This window comes from Cajanus cajan, chromosome 3, assembly GCF_000230855.2.
Source record: "Cajanus cajan strain Asha chromosome 3, NIPB_CcT2T_4, whole genome shotgun sequence".
Classification (NCBI taxonomy): domain Eukaryota; kingdom Viridiplantae; phylum Streptophyta; class Magnoliopsida; order Fabales; family Fabaceae; genus Cajanus; species Cajanus cajan.
This window is the reverse complement of record NC_138519.1, coordinates 29,623,745-29,645,631: the sequence shown is the minus strand read 5'-3', so window position 1 is coordinate 29,645,631 and position 21,887 is coordinate 29,623,745. Positions and strand designations below refer to the sequence as shown.

At 35.5% G+C, this 21,887-nt stretch overlaps 2 protein-coding genes and 1 pseudogene across 2 annotated transcripts; all 3 read right to left on the bottom strand.

The window, feature by feature from the left end:
- Window positions 1–3,126: 3,126 nt before the first annotated feature.
- On the bottom strand, window positions 3,127–3,870 carry LOC145956216 (uncharacterized). Its single transcript, XM_083071781.1, has one exon. The coding sequence runs from the start codon at window positions 3,868–3,870 to the stop codon at window positions 3,127–3,129; it is 744 nt and encodes a 247-aa protein (XP_082927907.1).
- A 2,698-nt stretch (window positions 3,871–6,568) lies between these two features.
- On the bottom strand, window positions 6,569–10,041 carry LOC109816308 (heparanase-like protein 2). Its single transcript, XM_083072130.1, has 9 exons — window positions 9,807–10,041; window positions 9,665–9,701; window positions 9,237–9,417; window positions 8,960–9,117; window positions 8,595–8,828; window positions 8,268–8,457; window positions 7,998–8,123; window positions 7,688–7,787; window positions 6,569–7,416 (listed from the first exon to the last, which is right to left on the bottom strand). Exons 1-9 carry the CDS (start codon window positions 10,008–10,010, stop codon window positions 7,087–7,089), a joined length of 1,560 nt encoding a protein of 519 aa, XP_082928256.1. The 5' UTR covers window positions 10,011–10,041; the 3' UTR covers window positions 6,569–7,086.
- A 6,344-nt stretch (window positions 10,042–16,385) lies between these two features.
- On the bottom strand, window positions 16,386–20,167 carry LOC145949300 (heparanase-like protein 2; annotated as a pseudogene).
- Between the last annotated feature and the right edge of the window lie 1,720 nt (window positions 20,168–21,887).

The window sequence follows — 21,887 nt, the reverse complement described above, 5'->3', positions numbered from 1 at the left end:
CATACAACGCTTCGAATGGCGCCATCCCAATGCTTGCGTGAAAACTGTTGTTGTATGTGAACTCAACCAACGGTAGGACCTCCTCCCAGCTACCCAAGTGGTCTAACACACAAGCCTTAAGCAGATCCTCCAAGGACTGAATTGTCCTTTCTGACTGACCATCCGTCTGTGGATGATAAGCATAGCTCAACTTCAACTTCGTGCCTAGGGCCTGGTGGAGACTCTGCCAAAACCTTGAAGTGAACCTCGGATCTCTGTCTGAAATAATACTAGAAGGCACCTCGTGCAACCGCACTATCTCCCTCACATACAACTGTGTCAACTTTTCCAAGGACCACTTGATGTTAACAGGTAAAAAGTGTGCGCACTTGGTCAACCGATCTACAATCACCCAGATAGCATCACTATTCCTAGCTGACCTAGGCAACCCAACAATGAAATCCATGGTAATGCTATCCCATTTCCATTCGGGAATCTCAATCTATTGCATCAACCCACTCGGCTTCTGATGCTCAACCTTTGCCTTCTGACAGGTCAGACAGGCCGCCACATACTCAGCGATCTCCCTCTTCATACCAGACCACCAGAAATTCTTCCTGAGGTCCTGGTACATCTTAGTCATACCCGGGTGTATGCTAAGTCTACTCTTGTGGCCTTCTTCCAATACAGTTCTCTTCAGTTCCGCATCCCGAGGCAGACAAATCCTACCTCTAAATCTCAAGATCCCATCTTCTCCTAGTTCAAAACCAGCAGCTTTCTCGGTACCCAGCAAGCCAAGAAGTCTCACCAGCTCCTCATCCTGCAATTGTTTGAGTCCAACCTACCTCAAGAACTCATTAGTTATGGTAACTGTCCCACAACTAATGCGATCTTGCGCTAACTCCACACAGAGATTCAAATCCCTGAACTTCTTAACCAGCTCCAGATCTCTTACCATCATACTCGACATGTGGAGGGATTTCCTACTCAACGCATCTGCCACCACATTGGCTTTGCCCGGATGATACATCAACTGAAAATCATAATCCTTTAGAAACTCCATCCACTGCCTCTGCCTCATGTTCAGCTCCTTCTGATCAAACAAGTACTTCAGACTCTTGTGATCACTGAAGACGCTGAACCGAGCACCATATAAATAATGTCTCCAGATCTTCAAGGCAAACACCACGGCTGCTAACTCCAAGTCATGAGTGGGATAGTTCTTCTCATGAATCTTCAATTGCCTTGAAGCATATGCCACCACTCTCCCATTTTGCATGAGCACACACCCCAGGCCCTGATGAGAGGCATCACAGTACACGTCAAAAGACTCATCAGAGTCTGGTAACACCAGCACAGGAGAAGTGGTTAACCTCCTTTTCAGCTCGACGAAGCTCTGCTCACATAAATCAGTCCAAATGAATGGCTGCTCCTTCCTAGTTAGCTGGGTCAGGGGCGTTACTATCTTAGAGAATCCCTCAATGAACCTCCGATAGTAGCCCGCTAAGCCCACAAAGCTCCGAATATCTGTGACAGTCCTCGGGCGCTCCTACTGCAACACCGACTCCACCTTAGCTGGATCGACGACAATCCCCTCAGCTGAAATCACGTGGCCCAAGAACTTCACCTCATCCAACCAAAACTCACACTTCGAAAGCTTAACATACAGTTGTTTTGCTTTCAAAATCTCTAACACTGTCCGTAAGTGCTCTCCATGCTCCTCTGGGGTCCGGGAGTAGATCAAGATATCATCAATAAATACCACTACGAATTTATCCAAGAACGGCCGGAAGATTCTGTTCATATAGTCCATGAATACTGCGGGGGCGTTGGTCACACCAAACAGCATCACAACATATTCATAGTGATTATACCTAGTCCTGAAAGCAGTCTTAGGTATGTCACCCTCCTTCACCCTAATCTGGTGATATCCTGACCTCAAGTCAATCTTGGAAAACACCGACGCACCCCTCAGTTGATCCATTAAGTCATCTATCCGGGGAAGTGGATACTTGTTCTTAATGGTCAATTTATTCAGCTGTCGATAATCAACACACAGTCTACTACCCCCATCCTTCTTCTTTACCAACATCACTGGAGCACCCCACGGTGATACACTCGGTCGCACCAACTGTTTCTCCAACAGATCTTCCAACTGAACCTTCAGTTCAACCAGCTCAGCAGGAGCCATTCTATAGGGAGCCACTGACACTGGCCCCGCACCTGGAACCAGGTCTATGCTGAACTCCAGCTCCCTCACAGGAGGTAGTCTTGGCACCTTATCAGGAAATACTTCAGTAAAGTCTCTCACCACCTCAATATCAGCTAAGACCCTCTCGGTTTCTACACTCAAAGCAGCAATCAGGAGACAACACTCTGCTCCATTTCTCAGCAATGACTCAGCTTGGCCAGCTGAGATCAACAGCTCATCCTCCTTTTGAGGAAAGATCAACCGCCTATTGGCACAATCTATTAGAATGCGATTGGCAGACAACCAATCCATTCCCAAGATTATGTCAATATCCACTAATGGTAAACAAATCAAGTTCACCTTGTACTTTTTCTCATTTACCACAACCGGGCAACCCACACACAACTCAGAAGCAATCACAGAAGCAGAAGCGGGCGTTGACACAAGTAGTCTCAACCCCAAGTCACACACAGGCACACCCAAAATAGCAACACATGCATAAGATATAAAGGAATGCGTAGCACCCGAGTCAAAGAGAATCATCACATCCTTACCAGCAACTTTGCCCTTCCCCTTCACAAGATCAGAAGAAGTCGAAGCTTCAGCACCCATCAGAGCAAACACCCTACCAGCTGCAGTGGGTCTGTCACCCCTCTGAGTCTCAGTCCTCTGCACACCACTCCTCTGAGTATCAGCTCTCTGCACACCACTCCTCTGAATATCAGCTCTCTGCGCATCTCTCCTAGTGTACTCTCCTCCGGTCTACTCCTGGTGGGACAGTTGAATGACAAGTGGCCCATCTGCTGGCATCTGTAACATCTACTCTCCGTGTGTGGACAATCCCTGATCAAATGGGATCTACCACACCTGTAACACCTCAGAGTGGCACCTCCACTCTGTCTACCTCCACTAGCAGTACTGGAGGATTGCCTACTGACAGGACCCCCTTGCTGTGACTAGGGCCTATCATAGGGCTTCCTCTGACTTCCACCTCCCCTCCTGGACTCAGCTGATCTCTCGGTAGCTCTGACCACACGGTTACCCCCTTCTAACCTCTCCACAATCTTTGCCTTCTCTACCAAGGCAGAAAACTCGGTGATGGCCATAGGCACCACCACCTTCTTCAATTCATACTTTAATCCCTCAGCAAATTTTCTGCACTTCCAGGCTTCCGAAATAGTCTGTGAGTAAAAACGAGCCAAGTGCTCGAACCTCATCGCATACTCCGATACAGTCAACCCACCCTGGTGTAACCGCAGGAACTCAGCCTCCTTGGCGTGCCTTATACTCTCCGGAAAGTACTTCTCCATGAATACCGTCCTGAAACACTCCCAGTCAACTGCAACTCCTCTAGAAGTAAGCATCTGATAGGCGCTTCCCCACCAATGCTCGGCCTCTCCCACAAGCATATATACAGCATAGGCTAACCTCCTCTCTGGAGGACATCCTAGAACAGAAAAGATCTTCTCCAACTCACGGATCCAGAGGTCAGCTACCTCTGGATCCGCATCTCCTGCAAATTGTGGAGGATTACACTTCCGGAACTCAGCAAGATCCCGGCTTTCCTGTGACCCTGTAGGTCTTGCTGCACCAGCTGCAGCTCTCTCAGCTTCCATCCTAGAAAAATATGCATTCTGCTGTTGCATAGCCATAGCCATCATTTCTATGGCACGGGCTATCTGTTCGTTGGTTCTAGTCATCGTCTACAAAAATAACAACATCTTTAGTACCCTACCAATCACCCAAACAACAACTATCAACACAATAATTCATCACATCCATTTGCACAACAAGCAACACAACAAGGTAACACATCACAAAGTTAACACAACAAAAGCCTAAAGGAACCACCCCCAAAGAGTGTCCACTAGACTCGACCTGCTCTGATACCACTAAAGTGTAACGACCCGATTGGCCATTTCACTTACCACTAAACACACCGGAAACACTAGGCAGAATAGAACAAGTATATAAATATAGAGTCTAGAATATAAATATATACATCTGTCCCAAATCCAACTAGCGTTAGGGCATGAAAACAAAACAATTACATCCATGTCACTATACCAAGTGAACAAACAGACAAAACATCCATAGGAATCAGCTTCAACTCTCAGCTGCCGACCCATCACAAATCCTCCACCTATCCCTGCTCTGCTCCCGTACATAGTACGATCATAGCAGTCCAACCACATGAAAAACACAAAGGGTAAGCTAGTATAAAGAGAAACAACATATGGGAAATCTTTAACAATAACAAAATTTCTGACCATTAACACTTTATCAATAAACATCCAGTCAGTTATTTCCACACAGATTTACCAATACACACAAAATGCGTCGTCACGCATATCACCTCGGAGATCTCCTACAACACCTCAGCCTTTCGACCTACAACACCTCAGCCTTTCGGCCTACAACATCCAGAAGCAACACACAGTAACACACAACTATTCAGCTTAACATATCAACTTACAACATTGCACAACTAATACACTCACATATCAACTTACAAGAATATGCAACTAATATATTTCAACATCATCAATACTATTATCTACTATAGATTCCTCCATTTCAAATTAACTCAGCATAAACAACAATTTCACATCATATGATACAACTTCACTCACGCGCCCGGTGCACTAGTAGTTGCGCCCAGCACAGTACAACCAGAGAGTATCGAGGGGGTCCGCGCGCCCAGCGCAGGTGTGCCCGCGCCCGGCGGGCTCAACCAGAGAACCCAAGGCTCTCTCGCGCTTGACGCAATGGCCATTGCGCCCAGCGCTGGCCAGACAGAGACTCAAGGAGTCTCACGCGCCCAGCGTGCACAACCCTGCGCCCAACACGGGGAAGGCAGAGACCTCCCTTGGTCTCGCGCCCAGCGTAATTCAAATTACGCCCAGCGCCCATGAGGCAGATACTCCCAAGGACTCTCACGCCCAGCGCGACAAGGGATGCGCTCAGCGCCCAAAAGAAGAACCAAAACCTGCTACCACTGGTATCGCGCCCAACGCGGGCCAGCCAGAGACCCACAATCTCAAGCGCGCTCAGCGCACTCATCATGGCGCTCAGCGGGCTTAACCAAATAGGTCCCTTGATGGCCGCGCGCCCAGGCACGAAGAACCCCGCTCAGCGCGAAGCTCAGCAGCAGCCAACCATTTTCGAATAAATTCATCAGAGACCTGCGAAAAGACCAGAAACTTCACATGCAATCGGTTCAAAACACTACATTTTCATCCAAGAGTCCAAAAGTACTACCTTTTTCAACATGCAACAACAATCAAGACTATTCCCCAAAATTTCTCAACAATCCCCGAAACCCCAAAAACAACAAGTTTCCTTAATCTAGCCACGAATCAGCCATCGACAAGCATCTAACAAGATCCTGGAATTCTTCCACAACCAGAAATAGCGAAAAAGAACAAAATACTAACTTCCCTTACCTCACTCAAGGAAATCGAGCTTCGGGAAGAAATGGAGAAGAAGAGAGTTGAAAAAGGAGATGAGGAAAAAGGCTCCGCACGATTTCGACCAGAATCCACCCTTCAATCAGCACCTTAAGTTGAAATGGAGCACCAAATTGGTCACAGGGAAAAGCAAGTGAGAAGTGAGTGAATAGAGGGCTAGCAAAGTGATGAAGAAGAAAAATGAGAATGGGTCCGGGGAGAAGGAGAAGAAAGAAAAGAAAGAAAAAAATAAAAGGGGCCTCACAGTGAGCCACTTATGTTGATTATCAGGAAAAAAAAATTGTGATGTTCAATTTGCGGTTGGAGAGAACTTATATGAGCGATAAAGGTGGAAGTAATTCCATGAGGACTTAAATTTGATGCTCATTGTCGTTGTTGTAATTTTTTGTACCATTAAGGAAAACATATAATAGAAAATTCATTCATGGATTACTCATGCCTAAAACGAGTCCATACAATAGTTAAAATTTAATTATTAAGTAACATAAAAAAATATTCTTTGAAAATTAATTCAATTGCTGTCTTACAACTTATCTAATCTCAAATTGAATCTAAAAAATTATGTCTTAAAAAATATTTGTTAACAATGACAACAATTATAAGTATTGCTCATTATATTTTAAAAATATTACATATACAAAAAAGTAATTTTTTTAGTATTACTCATTAAATAATTTTAAAAGGGCATTAATTAATTTTGTATATATTTCTTTTTAAAAACTTTGATTTAGAAAGAAATTAGTGTCACGACCACTAATATCGAATTGATGCTCAATAGAACACAATTTTATTTCAAAATGAATATGTTATTTTAAATTTATTTTTTTTATAATTTTCCTTTACGAATAATAAAATATATAAAAGTACATTTATTTTATGTTTTAAAATCAACTCAAGTTAACCGTGAATATAATAAAATTAAGTGATTTGGGATGTATATACGAAAAAATAAAAAATTATAAGAATTGAGTTTTTACAACAAGAACTCAAATAATCAATCTCAAATTGGATGTTTGGTCAATTACGATCACATTTATCAAAATAATTTTTATTCGTCAAACTATTTTTATGAAACTCCATTCATATGTTCATTTGAATGTTACTTTATTTTTTAGATTGAATTTCATAACAAAACTAAATTAATTTTCTCTATAACTTTCTACCTATAATAAAACCTCTCAAATTAATAATCTAACACAATAATCACATATACACATATTTATATATACATAAAATGAGTAAACGTTCTAATAAATCAACTACAAATTTTTCAATAAAATTTATTACCTAGATAGTAATTAGAATTAAAAGTAATTGTCCACAATAACTTTTTAAGGTTTTGTTGTCTTGTTGCTGATTGATATTATGTGCATGTGCTGGCTTAATGAAGCTCTATATATGTACAAATTGTTGTTTCGTACTTTACTAAATAATATTTTGTGCCTGTTATCCACATGTTGGTGCATTGAAGCTCTTGGTATAAACAAATACAATTGAGTCAGGCTCTACTTTGACAGGAGAAGAAGCATCCACCAATCGTGGTTTCATTTCTGGGATGTCTAGTGATTCTGTCAGCTGTAGTGGAGTTCCATTCAACAACACCACATCACTTCGAATGTTTCCATCCTTGGGTGTTAGATGGTATTCTTCCCTCATAGGCATTGGTACTCTTCCTGGTACCGTCTCCAAGACAGGGTACAAATTCATGTCATCAACGAAGGATACATTGAAAGTAGTGGAATTGGACATGTTTATAAGTAGCATAGTGACACCGGGCTGAAATTAAGGAGAACAACAACAAGTGCTTAATGAAAAAGAAAAAAAGGATTAAGAACAAATGGCACGCATTGACCTTAAAACGATATGGAAACTTCTTAGTTTTACTTTATTTAAGTAGTTTTCCCCAAATAATTGTTACAATTTATGATATGATATTTATGTTTCAGTAGCATGATGTTGTTAATGTCTATACGAGTAGTTTTATTTTTATGAAGAGTAATAAAAAAATAGAGAAAAAAACAAGACGTTTTGAGATAAATGAGCTTACCCCTTTCTTGGAACAATGTGCGTATGCACGTAAAAATGGTGATCCTTCATGAGAAACTGAAAGGACTTTGCTTCCCATGAGTCGATGCCACAAAAGCGCTCTAATCAATCGAAAGGTGTTATCATTAGAAAGACATGTGAATTGATAACTAAGTCTTGATCAATTTGGATGTTTCATAATTTTTTGTAGAATATTAATTTGAAAAATATAACAATTAAAGCATATTGATTGTCCTTGCTAAGGTAAGTTCTAAATGAATTGGATATTCATCAGTAACAAGTGCCTTTCACACACACATGACATGACTTACCCATAATAATCCGGGTTAGGGATGAAGGTTGTTGTGTTTAGCAAGCCATAGTTTCCTCCAACCAAAGTTTGTCTACAATAAACCTTGTGGTTTAAGGTTGATGTCATGCCTAATTGGTCCAAGTACCTAGTTATTAAGTTAAAATATTTTAACATACATACATACATATACATATACATATACACACACATATATATATATACATATATATATACTTGAAAATTTTGAAAAGGAAGCAAAAAACTCAATTCATTGGCATATTAGACTAACCAAAACCCATTAACAAAAGTGTGAGACACATCTTTGCTACCACTGTTATAGGCTCCTCCAGCTTCCCCAACCCATGGTGCTGCCCATGGCGTGAATTCCTTGACTGCTTGAGCAACACTTTTGAAAGTTTCAGCAACTTGGCTCAAGTAATATGGGTCTTGAAGCTTGTTGATAATATCCTTGTCAACACCTTTAAAACAAACCAATCATTAAGAGCTAGCAAACTAGTGAAATGTGTGCTATAGCTATTGTCCAAAAGTACAATATATATATATATAGATATATATACATATATATTTATATATATATACACACATATATACATACCAGCACCAAGGTTGTAAATGTGGTGGGTCACTCCATCAACCACACCAGGCCCAACATTCAGTAAGAAGCTTTCAAACCACTCCTTACCATAGAAACCACCAGGGCCTAACACTTTAGGCCTTCTAGGAACATCAGGGTATAGTAGATTAACTATACGTCTAAGCCTAGTAATGTCTTTAGCATATTGAACACTGTCTACCCTGGCTCCTATCCCCGCAGCACATAGCTCATTTCCTATTAAGCACCATAAATCATAATGCACATGGGATAGATCGGGGAAAATAAAAAACAATTTACGTGTATGTGTGTATACGTCATTCAAATATCAAAAGCAGAATATAAATTAATCAAGGCTTTGATTTAGCTACCCAATTCATATGAATCTATTTTGTATCCTTTTGATATTGTGTACTTCATGAGACTTATGGCATTTTTTGGATTCCAGTTTCCCACCCAATTCAACTTATCTTCCACAGAATTTTTCTTTCCAGCGAGAGCATTCAAGCCAAAAATTAACTTCACTCTGAAAAATAAATATACAAAACAAACATAGATGCATGTGAGAATTGAATGTAGCATGCTAGTAACATATATCATAGTACGCTGTGTTGAGAAAAGAATGGTAAGTAATTAAACAAGTACCCTGTTTTGTTAAAAAAGTCATGTACTTCATCCCATCTCATTCTAGGAAGGCATGTTGTGCTGAAACCAAAAAGACCACCTTCTTTCTTTTTGAAATGGGGACATTTCTTTTGCTTCCCAAATTGATAAACAATTTGATCTTCCACTGAACCTCCTAATCTGATCCTCAGGGGATTAAAAGCTGCCAAAGTTTGGAATGATAAAAAATGTGAAATTCATAAATTGATATTGTCTACCCATGATCATATGATATATGTTACACATCGGACCATTAAAATGCCACATCTTGCCTCGACTAAACTAAAGAATGAGGACAATGAAAATTATCGATACAAAAACAAATAGCCTAAAAGGGCCAAAAATATTTTTTGCATGTTTTTTCTTTTTAAAATAATCATATGATTAGAGCTGAGAAAAATAGAACTTACCCTTGATGGCATTTGATAGAACTTTGTTACTTAAGTCCTGCAAAAGTTGACAAAACAAAACATGGGACAACTAGTTAAATTTTTTTATTCAAATTATGTAAGACGAAAATACGTATGTTCATTGGTGCCTAATGTTAAATACCAAATTCAAAATGCCTGTTTGTCCCCAGGGGCAGTCATTGTAATTGCACTTATTAGTAGGCCACCAGTCCAAAGTCGCACAAATAAAATTATTATCTGTTGTAGCAATGGATGTTACCCCTTTAACTACGATTTTCACATCTTCTGCTGAAGACAAGGAAAATAATAAAAGAACAACATAACATAGAGTTACTTTCACATCCATTATGAGAAGTGATTGAAAAGAAACACGGGAAAATCACACCAAGTCATTGGATTTTATGCAACTTTTATATTCTTGCTACTTGCCAATATTAGTCGATCGACCTAATCACTTATTTTACGCAAGTTTTACCTGTTTTTGTTTGTCTTAAATTGTTTTAAGGATCATGTATCTAGTCATTAATTTTCTAGAAATTCAATCATTTTGTGCTTTAATCTATCTGTATTTTTATATGCAACGATATTCCTATATCAGTTTTGTCTTTAACCCGAAACCCTTTTTCTTAATAGAAGTAAAATTTCGGTCAAACATATGGCATATAAGACTTTATTAGCAAAAATTGCTGGCTAACAATTGTTTTTTTTGTTATTTTCAATAACGGTTTAATTTATATGCAAGTACTGACAAACTTTAGGATAAGTCCTATTAGTTACCTTTCTTAACTGATTGTGTATTTAAAAAAAAACAACTAATTTAGGGATATTAAATTCAATTACTATCTCCCTTAAGTATTATGTTGAAAAATTAAACTTTTTGCCTAATAACAAATCACATATGAAATATGACTTTTAAGATAGTTGCTATAATAAAATTCAAAAAGTTTTATCATACATACGTGTATAGTAATATGTGATTGAATAACGATGTATAAAATCCTTAACTATAATCTCATTGCACTTTAGTTAAATTCAAATTTCTCTCTTCCAACATATTTCTGTAAAACAAAATAATTTATGTATTGATGGTGTAAATATTGACTTTTACACCAATCCTATATTAGAATCATATATGGCATGTTGATTGACTTTAATAATAATCAACCTAAAAGTTACATTTAATTTATCTTTATTTCTGATTGGTTGACAATGCAAATTTTTTACATCAATTTGTTTAATACTTTAAATAAAACAAATACTAACAAGTGCTCGAGATATTGGAAAACAAAATAATAAACAGCAAACACAAAATACTTACGACATAGGAATATATTCATTCAAATCATTTATAATTATTTTTAGATATCTTTTATGTTCAAATTGTCATATTAGAATTAGAACATACACAATTTTATAATTAGGATACGTTCTAGTCATGATATTTAAGTTATTTATATTATGTAATTTTCAAATTAAAATTAGTGTGTATATAGTTTTTAAATTAGAATTGATTGAGTTTTCATAAAAAGACATTTATTGTGCCCATGAAGGACATCATCCTTACAATTTATTTTTTTATTTTTTTATGGGTTGTTTCTCTATATTTTTAGATTGTATATATATTTGTTGAGTTTTTAATTTCTACAACATTTTTTGTCACATTCCATTTCTTCTTTTTTATTATCATCACATTTGTGGTAAACCATCTCTACTTTTATTTGGATTTCATTATGTTTTACATAAAAATATTTTTAATTATTATATTAGTGTATGAGTGGTTATATGTATTCTATTTTTTAAATTTCTCTTTTAATTATTTAGATGTTTTGTTCACTATCTTGTTGTGTTTAGACTGTTCTATTGGACATTTAGAACTTTGATGACTTTTTTGCTTTTGCATTATTGACATTTTTTTTGATAAATTTTCAACTTTAGGGTCTTCTTTGAAGTGTTCTCTTAGATGGTGTGATATGGGAATAAATAGAAGAATCCTTCACAAGATAAAAATGCGGGAAGTTAGAAAAAAGAGTCAAATATTGGAGATAAAAAAATAAAGAGAAAAAAATAATGCCTAGTTCTTATTAGAGAAAAAAAAAATAATCACCTAGTCAAGAGACATAGTCCCTGACAATGATGCGACAAACATGACATGCAAAAACCACAAGTGTTTGGTATCGTAACGTAAGAGTCATTCTTTCCAAAACGGATTATGCGTTTGACTTTGAAATTATTTCTGTTTAAATGGAGTTAAATCTAGAATATGAAAATTAGATTTTAGATATGAGTTTTGTAAATTCAAAGTATAAAATTTGATATAGGAAAATATTAATTAGTGAAACAGATAAAAATTCAATTTAAGGAAATATCTCGTATTAGAGTTCAAGCTGTGAAACTGTGACACCCTTACTACCCCAACACATATATCGTAATAATGTAATTAAATTATGGAAAATAAACTTTCACAGTTGGTAAAAGAGTTCACGTAAAAACCTTCACAAATGTTCTTCAATATCCAAAATGATTGAAAAATGAACATTGGAAAATAAAACATAAGAGTTTACATATTATTTTTAAAAATAATAAATACAACTCCAAATCCATATAAAAATTCCATATCCTAGAATTTTCTTCCCCGATGTCACAATATCATAGGACACCTACAATTCAACTGTTGGCATCCTAGATGCCACTCAAAGCCGGATCTTCCTCACCTAAAACATCCACAATTTGTACGGATGAGAAAAGAAAGCATCTATATATAAAGCACATAAGGAAAACGCAACATATCGTCTCATTATAACTCCATACTTAATAAAATATTCATAAACATTTCAACATATCATAACTCGATCAATCATGCATCATTATCACGTCATAATTCGTAATCACCCCAATCATCACAAATCTTGCACTTCACACTATACCAAGGTCACGTTACCCATTTAACAATCCAAGGCTGTGCTCACCCCTGATATAACATTGTGCCAAGGTCACGTTTCCCCTGTTGCATATCTAGCCCAGGGTCGTGCTCACACTCGACATGTTATCCAAGGTCACGATACCCACGTAACAATCCAAGGCCGTGCTCACCCCTGATATAACACTGTGCCAAGGTCACGTTTCCCCTGTAGCATTTCTAGCCCAGGGTCGTGCTCACCCATGACATGTTATCCAAGGTCACAATACCCACGTAACAATCCAGAGTCATGCTCACCCCTGATATAACACTGTGCCAAGGTCACGTTACCCCTAACCTAGGGTCGTGCTCACCCCTAACATGTTATCCAAGGTCACGATACCCATGTAACAATCCAGGGTCGTGCTCACCCCTGGTCATAAGTGTGAAGAACCACAATCACATCACATTCACATTCCACACAATATCCCATCTCATGTTCACATACTCACATCATAATTAATTGGGTAGTTAATTCATAACATACCATTCGCAACATCATGTTATCAATTAATATAATAATCAATGGAATTACACATTTAATATAATCTTAACATAAACAGTAAAACCCCCAATTGTTCCAAACCCTAACTCACAGGCACTTTTCTACAATTTCGTTCTCTCTCCCAGATCATCATTCTTACAAATTAAATATATATTTCTAATCCTCAACACATACAGTATCTAATGGGATCATTAACTCCTCAAATAGAAATAATCCAATTTTTCCAAAGCCTAACTTACAGGCACTTTTTTATAATTTCGTTCTCTCTCTCAGAGCATCATTTTTACAAATTAATCATATATTCGTAGTCCTAAATACATACAGAATCACATAAGACCAATAATTCTCCAAACAGAACTAATTATAAAATTACTCATAATCCTAAGGGACTCTTCCTCTACCCAATTCCCATATGTAACTCTACATATAAAAAATCTTTTTTTCTCCCGTACCTGGATAAACAGCAGTTGAAACTAAAACAGAGATCTCCTTGGTCTCCTCCTCTAAGTGCCCCTCGTTCTTCAGAGACTGTAGAAGGAAAAGAAGAGAATGTAGAAGAAAGAACTCAGAACTAAAAGAAGTCAGAACTGAAAAATATGATTTTGGGAGTGCCAGAGCACTCAATTTATAGGCATCAAGTTTCATGGAATGGCCTGTTTCAAATCAGGAATGACCCATTCTGAAATCAGAACGGCCTGTTCTGGGATTGCAATTAAACCCATAACGGCCATATTTGGAACGGTCCGTTCTCATCCCTGGAACGGTCGTTCTCATCTTTGGAACGCCCCGTTCCAATCTAGGGTTATAGGGCAGTTTGGTGGTTTAGAACTGCCCGTTCCAATTTAAGAACGACCCGTTCTGGGCTACTAAATCACCCCTAAAAATTACTAAGTTACCCTCAATTAAAGTATAAAAATTGGGGTGTTACAAGAACTAAACAAAGTACTCAATTGCCCTTATATTTCTTAAAAGTTATATTCTAGCAGAATAAATATAAGGTTTCATTACAACAAAATTCTCATACAGTGACACACACCCTATAGTGACACTATATATGTCACTAAAAATTACTTTTATCCACACAATGACTACAATATATGTTGGTATATTATTAAAAAGTATGAGTATAGACTATAGTGACACACAAAATATGTTGTTAAATTTCATTCAAAATCAATACTAAAGCTGTGTGTAATCTATATGTCAAATAAACATATACCTACACATATTGTACCTATAGTGACACTTTTTATATGTCGCTACATGTAACATTTCTTGTAGTGTGTTCTCCATTCTATCTCTAGATACGAAGTGTAATGAGCCAACAAGTCACAACACTTACTATATAGCATAACGACTAAGCAACGGGAAACAAAAACATCTTTTAACCTAATGATGGAAACTTGTGAGAAATGGTAGGCGTCTTGTTCCACTTGCATCCTACATCCTTCAATCTTTATCCATGGCAACAAAACTTGAAAATAAAACTTCGAATGGAAGACTGGATAGTGGAGAAGTGGTGCAACCTTCAAGCAAATGATAAACCAAGAGATGATGTTCTTTCCACAAGGAAAAGTTCCTTGATGAAAGAACTTAAGGAGTCACACTCTCATAGAGTGAACCCAAGACTTTTGAAGTGAGAATCAATAATGATTTTGCTAACAATGATTAAAAGTGACATAGGATTACAAGGTTTCTCGTATATATAGACTAACCTAGCTTACAGAGCAAGATAAGCAAACCATGGTTAGAAATGAACCAAGGTTACCAACCAAGCTAAGATGGTGCACCCCAAAATTGAATTTGATTTCAAATATTAGGCCCTAACTCTCATGGATCTAGGATCCATGTGCCATGCGTCATGTGCTACCATGTGACACAGATCTAGAATAGCCTATAAGAGCTTGCCACGTGGCAAGTGTTAAAGGTGTGACTAATGTGTTGGGCATGTGACTATAGGAATAGGTACCACCTCTGTTGGCCTAAATACAAATCCTTTTAGCTATATCTTCTACGTACTAGTTGCACCCCCTTAAACTACTAATTACACCCATAGAAGAAAATATAAGGAATTAAATTTCTACACTACTTGGCCCAAAACACGAGGTCAAAATAAAAAAGAACAAGAAAATACAAGGAATAAGAAATGGACTAAAAGATAACCCGAAGCTCAATCATGAGTTTGGGCCTTTTTCCTTCAAGCCTAGCCCATGTCTTCTTGGTATACTTGGACTTTATTATTTAAATAATACTTGGTGATTGAAGCTTGGAAAGACTTTGTTTTTCAAAGAATACTTGAGTAGTTTGCTTGAAGCGGAATATCAAAGCAAGCTTTGGATTGAACTAGAAGTGGCTTGTTAAAGAATACTTGTATCTTTGAAAAGATAGTCGAACATGATCAAGAATTACAACCAATCTCAGTGGTTCAGATGAACTAGTATGCCAAAATCATGTGTTCTTTGTTCTTGCTTTGTTTGCATTATTGAAGGGTTATGCTTCTTTCATCCACTTAATTTTGTTTCCTATTTTTTGCAAGATGATTAATTTAAAAATTTCATCAAAAGTTTTAATGAATTAATACGTGCAATGTTTTACTTTAGATATTTCTCTATCTTAATTTAATTCTTATTTAAAATTTTATAGAGTTCAAGAATATAAACATCATAATTTAAAATTTTTAGCTATATTGGAAAGTAAGAACAATTAGTTATACTTTATGCACTCTTATTAATGAATAAATTTACATCTAATTATTACATTATTTTTCTACCAAAGAAAATTAACTCATTTATTGCATAAATACATTTGAAAAATATCTAATTAATATATTATTTTCTATAATAGTATTTTGAATACTTTATTTAATTGAAATACTGACCAAACTATTATGGTGGTGAAAACAGAAAAGTAGAGGATGTTGGTTGTTGGGTTGGGAAAAGTCTGATACCTTGGTTATAAAGTTGATTCATAAGGGTACTCATTACTCATGTGAGCCACTTATGTTGATTATCATGAAAAAAAATTGTGATGTTCAATTTGCGGTTGGAGAGAACTTATATGAGCGATAAAGGTGGAAGTAATTCCATGAGGACTTAAATTTGATGCTCATTGTCGTTGTTGTAATTTTTTGTACCATTAAGGAAAACATATAATAGAAAATTCATTCATGGATTACTCATGCCTAAAACGAGTCCATACAATAGTTAAAATTTAATTATTAAGTAACATAAAAAAATATTCTTTGAAAATTAATTCAATTGCTGTCTTACAACTTATCTAATCTCAAATTGAATCTAAAAAATTATGTCTTAAAAAATATTTGTTAACAATGACAACAATTATAAGTATTGCTCATTATATTTTAAAAATATTACATATACAAAAAAGTAATTTTTTTAGTATTACTCATTAAATAATTTTAAAAGGGCATTAATTAATTTTGTATATATTTCTTTTTAAAAACTTTGATTTAGAAAGAAATTAGTGTCACGACCACTAATATCGAATTGATGCTCAATAGAACACAATTTTATTTCAAAATGAATATGTTATTTTAAATTTATTTTTTTTATAATTTTCCTTTACGGATAATAAAATATATAAAAGTACATTTATTTTATGTTTTAAAATCAACTCAAGTTAACCGTGAATATAATAAAATTAAGTGATTTGGGATGTATATACGAAAAAATAAAAAATTATAAGAATTGAGTTTTTACAACAAGAACTCAAATAATCAATCTCAAATTGGATGTTTGGTCAATTACGATCACATTTATCAAAATAATTTTTATTCGTCAAACTATTTTTATGAAACTCCATTCATATGTTCATTTGAATGTTACTTTATTTTTTAGATTGAATTTCATAACAAAACTAAATTAATTTTCTCTATAACTTTCTACCTATAATAAAACCTCTCAAATTAATAATCTAACACAATAATCACATATACACATATTTATATATACATAAAATGAGTAAACGTTCTAATAAATCAACTACAAATTTTTCAATAAAATTTATTACCTAGATAGTAATTAGAATTAAAAGTAATTGTCCACAATAACTTTTTAAGGTTTTGTTGTCTTGTTGCTGATTGATATTATGTGCATGTGCTGGCTTAATGAAGCTCTATATATGTACAAATTGTTGTTTCGTACTTTACTAAATAATATTTTGTGCCTGTTATCCACATGTTGGTGCATTGAAGCTCTTGGTATAAACAAATACAATTGAGTCAGGCTCTACTTTGACAGGAGAAGAAGCATCCACCAATCGTGGTTTCATTTCTGGGATGTCTAGTGATTCTGTCAGCTGTAGTGGAGTTCCATTCAACAACACCACATCACTTCGAATGTTTCCATCCTTGGGTGTTAGATGGTATTCTTCCCTCATAGTCATTGGTACTCTTCCTGGTACCGTCTCCAAGACAGGGTACAAATTCATGTCATCAACGAAGGATACATTGAAAGTAGTGGAATTGGACATGTTTATAAGTAGCATAGTGACACCGGGCTGAAATTAAGGAGAACAACAACAAGTGCTTAATGAAAAAGAAAAAAAGGATTAAGAACAAATGGCACGCATTGACCTTAAAACGATATGGAAACTTCTTAGTTTTACTTTATTTAAGTAGTTTTCCCCAAATAATTGTTACAATTTATGATATGATATTTATGTTTCAGTAGCATGATGTTGTTAATGTCTATACGAGTAGTTTTATTTTTATGAAGAGTAATAAAAAAATAGAGAAAAAAACAAGACGTTTTGAGATAAATGAGCTTACCCCTTTCTTGGAACAATGTGCGTATGCACGTAAAAATGGTGATCCTTCATGAGAAACTGAAAGGACTTTGCTTCCCATGAGTCGATGCCACAAAAGCGCTCTAATCAATCGAAAGGTGTTATCATTAGAAAGACATGTGAATTGATAACTAAGTCTTGATCAATTTGGATGTTTCATAATTTTTTGTAGAATATTAATTTGAAAAATATAACAATTAAAGCATATTGATTGTCCTTGCTAAGGTAAGTTCTAAATGAATTGGATATTCATCAGTAACAAGTGCCTTTCACACACACATGACATGACTTACCCATAATAATCCGGGTTAGGGATGAAGGTTGTTGTGTTTAGCAAGCCATAGTTTCCTCCAACCAAAGTTTGTCTACAATAAACCTTGTGGTTTAAGGTTGATGTCATGCCTAATTGGTCCAAGTACCTAGTTATTAAGTTAAAATATTTTAACATACATACATACATATACATATACATATACATATACATATATATATATATATATATATATATATATATATATATATATATACTTTAAAATTTTGAAAAGGAAGCAAAAAACTCAATTGATTGGCATATTTGACTAACCAAAACCCATTAACAAAAGTGTGAGACACATCTTTGCTACCACTGTTATAGGCTCCTCCAGCTTCCCCAACCCATGGTGCTGCCCATGGCGTGAATTCCTTGACTGCTTGAGCAACACTTTTGAAAGTTTCAGCAACTTGGCTCAAGTAATATGGGTCTTGAAGCTTGTTGATAATATCCTTGTCAACACCTTTAAAACAAACCAATCATTAAGAGCTAGCAAACTAGTGAAATGTGTGCTATAGCTATTGTCCAAAAATACAATATATATAAATATATATATATATATATATATACACACATATATACATACCAGCACCAAGGTTGTAAATATGGTGGGTCACTCCATCAACCACATCAGGCCAACATTCAGTAAGAAGCTTTCAAACCACTCCTTACCATAGAAACCACCAGGGCCTAACACTTTAGGCCTTCTAGAAACATCAGGGTATAATAGATTAACTATACGTCTAAGCCTAGTAATGTCTTTAGCGTATTGAACACTGTCTACCCTGGCTCCTATCCCCGCAGCACATAGCTCATTTCCTATTAAGCACCATAAATCATAATGCACATGGGATAGATCGGGGAAAATAAAAAGCAATTTACGTGTGTGTGTGTGCATACGTCATTCAAATATCAAAAGAAGAATATAAATTAATCAAGGATTTGATTTAGCTACCCAATTCATATGAATCTATTTTGTATCCTTTTGATATTGTGTACTTCATGAGACTTATGGCATTTTTTGGATTCCAGTTTCCCACCCAATTCAACTTGTCTTCCACAGAATTTTTCTTTCCAGCGAGAGCATTCAAGCCAAAAGTTAACTTCACTCTGAAAAATAAATATACAAAACAAACATAGATGCATGTGAGAATTGAATGTAGCATGCTAGTAACATATATCATAGTACGCTGTGTTGAGAAAAGAATGGTAAGTAATTAAACAAGTACCCAATTTTGTTAAAAAAGTCATGTACTTCATGCCATCTCATTCTAGGAAGGCATGCTGTGCTGAAACCAAAAAGACCACCTTCTTTCTTTTTGAATTGGGGACATTTCTTTTGCTTCCCAAATTGATAAACAATTTGATCTTCCACTGAACCTCCTAATCTGAGGACAATGAAAATTATCGATACAAAAACAAATAGCCTAAAAGGGCCAACAATATTTTTTTGCATGTTTTTTCTTTTTAAAATAATCATATGATTAGAGCTGAGAAAAATAGAACTTACCCTTGATGGCATTTGATAGAACTTTGTTACTTAAGTCCTGCAAAAGTTGACAAAACAAAACATGGGACAACTAGTTAAATTTTTTTATTCAAATTATGTAAGACAAAAATACGTATGTTCATTGGTGCCTAATGTTAAATACCAAATTCAAAATGCCTGTTTGTCCCCAGGGGCAGTCATTGTAATTGCACTTATTAGCAGGCCACCAGTCCAAAGTCGCACAAATAAAATTATTATCTGTTGTAGCAATGGATGTTACCCCTTTAACTACGATTTTCACATCTTCTGCTGAAGACAAGGAAAATAATAAAAGAACAACATAACATAGAGTTACTTTCACATCCATTATGAGAAGTGATTGAAAAGAAACACGGGAAAATCACACCAAGTCATTGGATTTTATGCAACTTTTATATTCTTGCTACTTGCCAATATTAGTCGACCTAATCACTTATTTTACGCAAGTTTTACCTGTTTTTGTTTGTCTTAAGTTGTTTTAAGGATCATGTATCTAGTCATTACTTTTCTAGAAATTCAATCATTTTGTGCTTTAATCTATCTGTATTTTTATATGCAACGATATTCCTATATCAGTTTTGTCTTTAACACGAAACCTTTTTTCTTAATAGAAGTAAAATTTAGGTCAAACATATGGCATATAAGACTTTATTTGCAAAAATTGCTGGCTAACAATTGTTTTCTTTGTTATTTTCAATAACGGTTTAATTTATATGCAAGTACTGACAAACTTTAGGATAAGTCCTATTAGTTACCTTTCTTAACTGATTGTGTCTTTTGAAAAAAATAACTAATTTAGGGATATTAAATTTAATTACTATCTCCCTTAAGTATTATGTTGAAAAATTAAACTTTTTGCCTAATAACAAATCACATATGAAATATGACTTTTAAGATAGTTTCTATAATAAAATTTAAAATGTTTTATCATACATACGTGTATAGTAATATGTGATTGAATAACGATGTAACACCCCAGTTTTCAAAAAGGTTGTTGTTATTATTATTATTATATGGTATTTGATCATAATTATTTTAATTATTATATAGAAATATTATTTTGTACGTTTTAAATAATTATTATTTTGGACAATTATTTTGTACGTATTAAATAAGTATTTTTAAATAAATATTTATGTTTTAAGAGAAGGTTGATTTTATATGATATTTTGTTATTGAAATTTATTATTATATTTTGGGTCAGAAATATATTATTATTATAGAGGAAAAATATTTTATAATATACATGTATTTATTTTATTTAATTATTTTGAGGAGAAAGAGAAGTGGTTTAGAAGGGAAGGAAAATGGGTTGGGTTGACCCAGCCCAATAGATTAATTTTAAGAAAGGAATCAGGTAGTGTTAACCCTATCTGCCTCATTTGCATTCTGAGGGGTTAGGGAAAAAAAGAGAGGAGAAACGAAGAGCTCTAAGGAAGAGTACTCAAGAACGATCTTAGATCACACCAAGACCATCCGTCTTCTGCTCATCCAGGTAAGGGGGGAGTGAGAAACCTCGTTCTGGGTGTGCGATTGTATGCTGGGTAGTGGGATTGGCCCTCAATCCTGTGTTTGTTGTATTTTTGTATGCTCATTGATGGAATCATGCCTAGGAAGGCAAGGGGTGACACATTGAAGGAGCCAAGAGGAATTGGTTAGACATGAAGGTTTGGGCCAGTCAAGGCCCAATGGGCCCGATGGGCCTGAAAGGCCCAATTTGAGCTTCACATGGGCCATCTCTTAATAAATCCATTTTTCTTATATTTTGTACATATTATATTAGTATAGGTTTCACATATTTTGGTCTTGTATTTTGGACCACGTAGAGTAGCATTTTTGGGCCATAGGCTTATTGGGCTTAGTTTTGGGCTTCATGGGCCTTTGGGCTTTTGGTACCCAATATTGGGCTCATTTTCATTCTTGTAATTTTTCCTATTCATTGTATTTGATTGACCATTGTATTTAGGTCATTAGATTAGGATTTAAGGAGGATTATTAGTTTAAGTGAATTAGGAAAAACTAGGTTTAATTTAGCATGCATTTAAGTTGCATTTTGAGTCACATGGATGGTGCCACCTTGGCTGAACATGTGTGACTCAAATTCAACCCTAAATGCAC